The sequence below is a fragment of the Pyrgilauda ruficollis genome, unplaced genomic scaffold, assembly GCF_017590135.1.
Source record: "Pyrgilauda ruficollis isolate IOZ18807 unplaced genomic scaffold, ASM1759013v1 scaffold16, whole genome shotgun sequence".
In the NCBI taxonomy this organism is placed as follows: domain Eukaryota; kingdom Metazoa; phylum Chordata; class Aves; order Passeriformes; family Passeridae; genus Pyrgilauda; species Pyrgilauda ruficollis.
This window is the reverse complement of record NW_024514764.1, coordinates 5,899,673-5,910,503: the sequence shown is the minus strand read 5'-3', so window position 1 is coordinate 5,910,503 and position 10,831 is coordinate 5,899,673. Positions and strand designations below refer to the sequence as shown.

General features: G+C 38.0%; 1 protein-coding gene across 1 annotated transcript; it reads left to right on the top strand.

Moving 5' to 3' along the window:
* Window positions 1–351: 351 nt before the first annotated feature.
* Window positions 352–10,465, top strand: LOC121350864 (putative short-chain dehydrogenase/reductase family 42E member 2). Its single transcript, XM_041462595.1, is given in 11 exon segments — window positions 352–690; window positions 1,217–1,312; window positions 2,291–2,348; window positions 2,963–3,081; window positions 4,141–4,216; window positions 5,640–5,722; window positions 6,988–7,125; window positions 8,119–8,184; window positions 8,854–8,917; window positions 9,563–9,636; window positions 10,220–10,465. Coding segments are annotated over 11 exon segments (1,359 nt in total).
* Window positions 10,466–10,831: the final 366 nt, after the last annotated feature.

The window sequence follows — 10,831 nt, the reverse complement described above, 5'->3', positions numbered from 1 at the left end:
AGTTATTAACCCTTTCTATAGTATAGCAGCTATTTTATTCGAGTTCCCCTCGAAAGGAAGGGATTTGATAGCCTTGTTCTCTGATACACCTTCTTAAGTTATAAGGATCAGGCATCCCTCTTCCTCCTGACATCCTCATCTATCTCAACTCCAGCACTGCCAATGATAACAACTCAGTGTATTCTTAATTTATGTTTAGCTGCTGGTACTTAGAAAGAAGCTGGAAACACCACTTCTCTCAGTCTTGGCAGTAAACTGGGCACTGTAAATTTTGGGTTGCTTTTGTCTTTATCTCTCTTAGGCAGGCTGCATTAAAGCCAGATTTTGCTGCTGTGACTAGATCTTGTCAATATGAAACTCCCTGAAATTGTCTGCATCCAGGAGTGTTATGGAGCAATTTTCTCCGTGTAGAAGGAATTTTTACATGTATCTGGTAGTGCCGGACAGTATTTCATGGACACAAAACCGAAAATGAGTGGAGTAACACCCTATCACCGAACCTCTGACTGCAAACGGAGCAAACATGCTGGAACACTCAATAAAATCAGTATGAGAGCCGTGGTGACAGGAGGTGCTGGCTATTGTGGATACAAGCTGGGATGTGCTCTTGCCAGCATAGGAGCTTCTGTTGTTCTGTGTGACATACACAAGCCTTTGTGGGTGATTCCCAGTGGAGTGGTGTGGATTGAGGTATGATAAATAATATCTTCCCAACAGTCAAAGTTAGTTCATTTGCCTTTTCCATAATGTCTTCCTAGTTTTCACAGAATCCAAATACCTATTGCCAACTATTTCAAATTTCAGTAACCTTTTTGACTGTGAACATCCCACATGAGTTTTGGTGAATGGATTTTAGTATATCTGAAATAAGGAAAACCAGCAAAACCTGTAATGCATGGAACAGTTTCACTCCTGACTTCTCGGGATCCTGCCTTCATCTAGGCCTTAGTTTAACCACCTGTAGAATAAACACAGGACTATTGTGAACCTTAATGAATGTCTTCAAATTTCTTTGGGTTCTATGGAAGAAAAGTATAATTATCAGCAAGTAGGGAGGTGTGCCCAGTTTTGAGTCCCAGGATACTTGGACTTGTAAAGGATGCAGTCCTATACATGCATTCTATGTATGGATTCCCTCTGTGCTAACCCACTATATGACAAATGCTCACCTGCAGCTTTGATCTCATGTCCAAATATCTTTTCTTGTGTATTACAGACAGATATCAGGGATTACAGTGCCATACTGGCAGTCTGTGAAGGGGCTGACTGTGTGTTTCACGTAGCTTCGTATGGAATGTCAGGAACACAGCAGGTGAGTCCACATAGTTTTGGTTTTGCTCTGTGTGACTGCCCACATGGAGGGTGAGACTTTCATGCTGTAACACTGCATGACAGATTTAATTTCTTTATATTGCCCCAGTTTCTGGTAAATTGCTCTGTGCAAACGTGAGTGCCAGCTGCAAGCAGGCTGCTTGCAATGATTTCCTGTCCATTAGAGGTTCCGCCAGCACCCTGGGAAGGTGTTTGACATGGAAATGGCATTGAAAAGTTCTGTGAAAACAAAATTAAGGACAAGGGAGGCTGGTTCCCTCCAAAACCCTGATTCTTCCCTAAACCTTCACATGAATCTCCTAGGTGTAAGGTCATTAGGAGGAATAAAACCGTAACTAAATTATAAATTACTTCATATATCTGAATTATAACAATATTTGAAGTCTTTAATTGTTCACCATTGGGTAAAAATGCACTTGATGTAGGACTCTGAGTCACAATTTTATAATTACAGTTATAAGCACACGCACACACACACACACACACACACACACACACACACACACACACACATCCACACACAAACACACCCCTTTCTTACTTTCTTTAATAAGAGGAACTTCAGTAATTACCCTGTCTGGATAGAACAGCTCACTCAAAGTTGTTTGCCACTGAGCAATGCATAACTGGAATTGCTAGTTAGAGGCAACTGGTCACTAAAGTGCTACTGAAACACAGATATTTAACATACTGCTGCAAGATATGTAATAACTGGACATATATTTTTGGAAGCACTACAATTTTCTTTGCTTCAAGCAGACTAGTCTTTAATAATACAAGAAAAATACAGGTATAGTTTAAAAATCATGATTAGACTTAAGTCTGAAACAGCAGTCTAAATGGCATTTTTAATAGTCAAAGCACTAAATTATGTTTATTTGGGGATGTTTATAACATCCCCCTATTGAATTGAGTATGTATTATTACTATAAAATGCACAATTTTTTTCTTTTCCTAGTTGCATAAAAAAGAGATTGAATCTGTAAACATTAATGGAACAAGATTCATCCTTAATGGTACGTACTTAACTGTGCCACTGGGTGTTAGTACAGCATATCAAACATCATATCCAATTCAGAGAAAGCCAGCTGGCCTTTTTGGCACACTCTGTCTGTCACCAAGTACTTTACATTGTTGGCAGAAAATGAGGAAACCTGTCATGGGCTGGTGGTGTTATGCTCAGTTCTGCTACGAGATGTGATATGAGAGCCAGCACTGTACTTCAGCTACTTCAGCTGTTCAACACCTTGCTTGACTGATGTCAGAATCTGTATCCATGTAAGGAGTTAACCAATTCCCTGTGTATTTTGTAGTAGTTAACCTGCTTGCTAACAACTTGTGTGCAGGCAGTGAGCAGCCCTTGAGGCAGAAGGACTTCTGTCCTGATGCCAGCAGGCTGGAGGAGCTCTCCTGAGGCACGGTGCTGGCACCCAGCTTAGGATGTGCCGGCGTGTAAAGCACTTCTGCACTGATGTCTTACCTTTAAATATGCTCTGCATTTCAACTCACCCAGTCACAGAATGGAAGGCTTTTCTCTTTTAAGATTTGACACTTTCTTAGAAAAAATAGCACACTAACTTTTTTCCCCAAATAATTTTCCACTAAAGTAATTGATTATTCATTGCTGCAGCCTGCAAACAAAAAAACATCCCTCGGCTGGTCTACACCAGCTCAGTGAATGTGGTGTTTGGAGGGCTTCCCATTGAAGACGGGGATGAGGAATCTCTGCCGTATTTCCCAATTGACAAGGTATTTCATTGTCTTGTATTTTCAAATTTCTCTGTTTACTTCCATGTTTCTGAAAAAGCCTGGAGTTTTTATAACAGAGTTTTGCCTGATGCAAGCATCCAGGCACAAGAAAGGCCAGGTGGAATGAGAATTTTAGCAACCTGGTCTAGTGGGAGGTGTCCCTGCCCATGGAAGAGGAGGTCGGAACGAGATGATCGCTTCAACCCAAACCATTATGTCATTCTATGAAAGAAAAAAGAAAACTCTTTACATTCTTTAAAGATGCTATTTACAACCTTGGCACATCAGTTTTATGTACATCAAAGTATATATTTCTTTGTTTTCCTATTAAGGCCTTGATTTTGGAAAATAACTCCCACAGTGCTGCATTAACATCAGGGATATTCCACCTGGACATGAGGATTCTGTTATATGGCTTGGTGCCTCTTTAGCTATTTATTATCCACATGGTTTTTCTGCTTTTCCCTTAGAGGATGACATATATTCAAGGTAGAGATGATCTGGAAAAGCAGCCTATATTTATATGGTTTTATTGCATTTAATTAAAACAGAGAAAGTACTTCTGGCTGCTTTGCATACACAGCTGTTTTTTGTGTCCCTCCTCTCTCCATCAAGTACTTCACAGAGATGGAGCTAAAATATGAATATTTCAAATAACATTTTAAATAACACTTTCTCTGGGACAATGCCACATGGAAGTGAGCAGGATACTTCAGACCAAGTGTAATGACTTCAAAACTTGGCTTTTGACTTTTCCGTTACCTGAAGAAGAAATCCAGATTACAAAGCAGTGATCAATTACATTCCTGGCAGCATTCAAAACATACATATATTTATTACTTCTCAAATGTGCTGAAATTAATTAACCAGATTTGCATATACGAAAATGCTTCTTTACCTTAGAAATATTCATGTGTTTTACGCCAAACCTAATACCCCACAACTTCTGTATTTTGAGGTATTTGTTGCCATCTGCTAAGTGAAAACCAGTGAAGAAGAGATGCCTCTCTGTCCCATCATTTCAGAACAGATAAAAATGTATTTGTTTTTTCTCTGTAGCTCGTTGACCACTATTCCAGAACCAAATCGATTGCAGAACAAATGGTACTGGCAGCGAATGGATCTTCACTAGAAGGTACTTTTGTCTGAGCATGAATTTGTAGTAGAATTTACTTCTCCTCCTCTTGTTCCTCCCCAAAATCCTGTGTCCTGTATCAATCCTTAGTGGACAAGATTGCCCAGCAGTTATGAAATTAATTTACCAACCTCCTCTCACAAATTAAAGTATTTTCATTTAAAAATTACTTTTAATTGGTTTGAAGTTCCCACAATGTCAGTAAAAGGTTTTAGCACGGTAGCAGAAAGTTCAGTATGTCAATGAAAAATAATAAGACAGCTATAAATTAAACAAAAACAAGTGTTTAATGTCACTGCCTTATGCAATATAAGTAAAACACGAATGCTGATTAAATTGTTACATCCACACACCCCCTCAAGTTATATATTAAAATCTGAAGTAGGTACCTGAGCCTAGGGCCTGGAATTATTTATTAGTGCTTCCCAAAGTTTTCCATGTTGAGGAAGCCAGTTATACACTTGAATACTTAAGCTCACCTGTGAGATACTATAACTGCCAGTGCAAAACAAATTAATGTAAAGTGCAACATGATTCTATGTGACCAAGTGATACTGAGCTAAATTTAGCTGTGGACAACTTACAGAAAAGACTCTTCACTTGATACTTGCAGAGGGCTATTACAGATAGAAAGTCCATGATGGGAGCTCCATCCCAACAAAATTATTTTGTTCAAAATAAGAAAAGGGTTTTTTTTTTTCCCTTTATTTCCTTAGCAGCTCTTCACATTAAAGCCTCTCCTAATTAAAGGACCAATACACAGTTCTGCATTTGTCTGTGAAATAGAACCAAACATCCCATTTTGATTCTGTGTAATAGCAGGACTGATATTTTATATGTTTACAAGTACTATTAAGAACAATTATTAGCACATGATGAAACAGCCAGCTGATGTACATGGGAGGATTTGATTTTTAAGATCCCACTGAAATTGTCAAGAGCTTCTACCTCACTCCAGTGGGAGCTGCACCTGCTGCTGAGGGAATCTTTCAGCTCTACCTTGTACTGCTAACAGGTCACTGCTTCCCATCAATAATTTTGTGTGGGATTAGTTGGTTTCATTCCACTATCCAATATATTTTTCAACAACCTGCTCACTTCAGTGAACTCGTCACCACAGCCAACACATTCACTGGCACAGGGACAAGGGATTGATTAGAAAGATTTTTAAATATTTGGTATTTTCTAGGAACACAACTACGCTTGCAGGACTTCTCTCAATCTTTTCTTGCTATTTTGCATGCTCTGATTCTCCCATCTTATTAGCCAACTACTAATGCAGCACTTTTTGGTATGTATTGTTTTTTAAGGTAGTGAAATGAATTTAGAGTAAGTTCTGCTGCCTCAGCCTTTGTTCATACAAACAAAGATCCGGTGTAGTGATGTGAAGGTCTCTTAAGAACGATCTTATCCCGTGTTCTAGGAGGTGGAATACTCCACACGTGTGTTCTTCGCCCACCAGGAATCTATGGACCAGAAGAGCAGAGACACTTGCCAAGGCTAGCAGTATGTCATCTGAATTTTTTAACCCGCAGTTTTCTAGGATATGGGTAAAAAGCTGAAAGGAGCATCACTTATTTGTATTCTAAATTGACTGATCTTATTGGTTAGCAATTCAACAATTCAATCATCTGCTGAGAATATTATAACTTTTTTTAACAAGCATTATATCTGTAAAGTGTAGATTTTAAAAGCCTTTGTTTTTTTATTAAATACAAACACATGAAAATCCAGCTTTATAATTCAAGGATTACTGTAAGATTCAGGCCAATCCATGATATTTCAAATGTCTGTTTACATGCAACTTACACCAAATGGTTTTAAATATTAATGAAAAGAGATACAGCAAAATATCTTATTTCCAGTGTCAACTATTAACAGCTTTCCCTGTCCAATGAAGCAGGTCCCAGAGCTGGAAGCACCCTTTGGTACACCAGCTTACTGAAGGGCAGCAGCTGAGGTGTTCACATTTTACTCTTTTTCACTTGCTTTTAAACTGCAGGGCCAACAGATGACCTTTAGAACATGGTCCCTGCAGAATTCTGTGAGCCAGTTATTTAAAAAGAATTAGTGTAATATAAAGTTATACTTTATATATACGTTATATATACAGAGCTTTCAGGAAATAATAAAGGTGAGCACATAATAGATATTTTTGGTTTGTGGCTGAGGTAGGAAATTATATTGCAGTCAGCCAAATTATATGTTATCATCTCGTAAATAATTTTAAGAATGGAAAATATAATTTTAGTTAAATCTGAGATTTTATTTTAGCCCCAATAAGAATATAATATTTTAAAATTTCTATTTGCTTTTGAGCTTTATTGTTCTGAGCCAATTTTAAGGCATCATGCAAATGTCATGTTTTGCACTTTCTAAAATTCACCTGTTCAATGAAAACTGGGATGCTTTCCTTCCAGCCAAAGTGTATCTTCCAGTTTTTCCTAGCCAAAGCTATTTGATAAATTTGATCCAATTTAGTGAATACTTTTGATCCACTCAGAACTGTAACTTACCTTTCCACACAATATTTTACTTATCCCTAGAACAGACTTGTATTTTTGTAAATTCAGGAATATTGCAATACATCTTTTGACATTTTCTCAAGAGCAGTTCCCTTGAATATTTTTAGTTGATTCATATATTTCCTTTTTTTTTTTTTTTTTTTTTTTTAAGTAGAGTTAAACCTACATTTAGCTGGACAAGAAAGTACACTTTACCTCATTCCAAAACTCATTTTGTTATGGTTTCATGTTTATTTATATCTACAGAAGATTATTGAGAGAAGGCTACTTAGCTTCAAGTTTGGGGACCCTACTGTTCAAATGAACTGGATACATGTAGACAATTTTGTACAAGCTCATATTCTAGCTGCTGAAGCTCTCACCCCTGAAAAGAACTACATAGCTGTAAGTACACAGTAAAACCACCACAGGTCTCACTTGACAGTGGATCCTGCCACTGTATCCTGTGCTACAGTAACCACTGCAGTAATTAGAGTTATTGTCATTCAGCTTACGTTGTTGTCTGTGTTTGCAGCTGATCAGTGAGCAATGAGCAATGTGGGATGGGGCACAGTGCTGGCTGTTGCTGTTGGTTAAGAGATGGAATATTCAGTTCTGTAAAAATGTCTCCATCTTTGCATTTTTAAAATGCAATATTTATAATTTCTGGAAGATGAGCAAAGAATGTTTGCTATGTTGGAGATGAAAGTGAAAGTTCAGGCAGATTCATCCTGTTCCCCTGTACAGGTCCAGATTTAATGTTCTGAACTGTGATGGTCAGTTCTTCCCATACCATGTGCCAACAGACACACATTTCATTTGGGTTCATTGCTTTCAAAAACAGTCACAACTGTTTTCCTCCTTGTAAATACAGGCTTTTAATCACCTAGAAGCATTGCCCTGAGAGTATATTAGAAAGGGGTTCAAAGTAGATTAAACTACTTTTTCTAAAACCCTGAAAGCAAAAGGAAAGCAGGAACATAGAGCCTGGCTACACAGGGGTCTTCTGGATTCCAGTGAGCCTTAAGTAGACCCAGAGCAGAACATGTCCCCTCCTTTGGTGGCCACGTGCCAGCAGCACCAGTGAGATCCAGCACCAGCTCCAATGGTGCCTCTGCACAGTCAGTACAGCCACTCTGAACAGGCACATCCATAATAAACCATTTATTCCAAGGCATGTTAACCACACAAGCCACCTGTTCACCAGTTCTGTTGCACCCAACAGTGCCACTGAATGAAACACAAGCAGAGAGTTTGTGACTCTTGTGTGCATCCACTCATATTTGATATTGCTGTATTATTTTTAAGCTGTTCATAAGGGGTGAGATAAAGAAAAAGAAGTCAATATATATGCAGTATTATTTTTACTGACTTGTCTCTTCTCTACTTCTTTAACAGAGTGGCCAGGTGTATTTCATTCATGATGGAGAAAAGTCCAACCTTTTTGAATGGCTCACTCCCCTTGTACGTGCAATACTGATCTCCAAGTACATTCATTTCTTTAACTGTATGCAACTCCAGCTTTTGTGTGCATGCTCTATTTTGTATGTTTGCTTTGGGTGGGAAGAGTTCCACATGGAACTCTCTGAATGTGGGTTTAATTCCTGCTTGAATTTCAGTGTGATTAGCACTGTAACAAAGCCCACCCAAAATACTAAGTTAAAGAAAATGTCTTCCCTGAGACCAAAGGACCATCTAAACCAGCACCCTATCCTGAGCTGTTACTGTCCTCATTTATGGGGCATGCAGATGGGAATAATGGGCATTTTGGGTGAGCAAAAAGTGTAAATCTTAAGTATTCATCTGTTCATTCTTTTCAAAATACCATGTTGTTGTTAATGATAGGCCCAAAACCATAAACATGTCATGATGTTAAATTAGGTATCAGCACACGATGACATTTCAATTAATTATTGTAATTTCTTTCCTTCTTTTAAGATACAAAAATGACATAGTGTCTGTGAGTGGCATTTAACTGGCATCTCCTTAAAAATGAAAAATAGTAAATATTCAGAGCCATGATTAATTTTTCTGTTTTAACAGTAAATATTTCCATAAATATCTTCTATATTGAAACTTTAAAATTTGTTTAAAGTTTCTGGGGGTTTTCATTGTTTTTTAAATCTTTTTCAGTTTGAAAGATTAGGTTGCAGTAAGCCATGGATAAGTATTCCTACTTCTTTAGTCTATGCATCAGGTAAAATATTTTATCAACATTTCTCTTTCCTGTTCAAGCTACTCTCATTCCTAACTGTAATATAATATTGTTTTATTTGCCCACAATTTTCATTTTCATGTATAAAAATAATATGCTGTGTGCTCATCCAGTGTTTAGCAGTGTAAAACTCACCTCCGTGCAGTATGCTGAAAGCAGAATGATCTCTTATTCAAGTCCCACTAAAACAGGTTTTATGTAGGACCTAACAGAGGTATAACTTTGTGGAGTTGATACAAAAAGTTAAATGTAAAACTCCATGACTTTATTAAATATTCTGAAGAGTATCTGCTTTGCTGCACGGGTAAATGTCTTGCTCTCTCCAGAATCAACCCCCCACTGCAACTCAGACAGAATCCAACTGAGTTCTCTGTTGCCATATTTTTTATGAAGCCTCATGATCTTTTCACTACATCTGTGCCCAACTCTTTTTCCCTTTTCCAAATCCTTTTTCCACAAGCACAATTAAGATTAAATCCAGCCCCTTGTGAGCAAGTAGTTAGATGGTGTTAGCATGTCAGGTCTGTGATTATCCTTAGTGAGCATTTACAGAGTGACAGATGTCACAATCACAGTGGCAAAGCAATTTACTGTTCTTACCTGAAGTCAAAATCTTTTGTTATGCAGCCACATTCATGGAACACCTTCATGCGATTCTGAGACCAGTTGTTGACCTGCCCCCACTGCTGACCAGAAATGAGGTAAAGTCTGTGTTTGTAAACTTTCCTTAATTCCCACGGGATCCATACATGTTCATCTGAGGGAGACTTTCAGTCAGCAGAAAGTAAAATCCACCCAGAGCTACTTCAGCCTCCAGTTTCCAGGGCAAATACAGGCATTGTGTACAATTTAGGCAATATATTGTGCTTGGTTGCCATGATTTTTGAAAAGAGCTTATGTTTGCAATCTGGGAGAGGCTTCTTCAGCTCCTCTCTTCCAAGGGTCAGTATCCTGTATGCCTTGGCTGGGCCTTTGGGAACCTACGAGATGACTTTGGTCTGACTCTTTGAGTACCTAAGCAAGAGAACACTTGCAGAATATTTTTTGTGGATTTTACAGATTCTACTTTGCATCTTTTAACGTCTCTTTGTGCTTTCAAGAATCTCCTTTTGAGTGGACAATTTTAAAAATAATATGTTCAATACTCATAGGACATTGATATAATATTGTGGGGTTTTTTTGTATTTTACATTTCCTTTAACTGTGTCTTTGCTACCATTTACAGTTTGTTTCAGTTGCCTGTGTAGTCATACCTTTTTGTATGTTGACTCTTTTTCCCTGCAGGTACAGAACATTTCTGTAACTCACACATTTCGAATAGACAAGGCACGAGCTCAGCTGGGGTACCGCCCACAGAAGTTTGACTTTGCTGATTCTGTGGATCACTACATTGAATCCAGACCACCCTCACATTATAAACTCTTCCTCAATATTTCGCTTACTTTAATTGTTACTTTAATTTTGGTTTTTCTTTCTTCAAAACTTGGTGGCCTTTCAGTTTTGCATTTTTTTAAAGAAAGACGGCACTGACCTGCATGAACTGCACGGTCACAGTATTTGCTACCCAGATCATTCTAACTTCCCAATAGTTACTGGCAAAGTGAAACAAAGAGGCAGCTACTTTTGAATTTACAAACAATATCATAACAAACAAGTGGCTGGACCTGAGAAATTAAAATACAGTAAACAATAATTGCCAAATCACTGAAACACAACCAGAGTCAAGATTATTGCTTCTATTTCAAACCAAAACAACTTTCCAAATTGATTGCTGAAGTAAATGAGAACCTGCAGGAAAAACAAGAGCTGCAGACAGCCTGCAGTGCTTCACTAGTGAAGAAAAAATGGCTGAAATAAGAAGAAAGACTGACCACAGCTTCTGTCAAGGCTCACTAC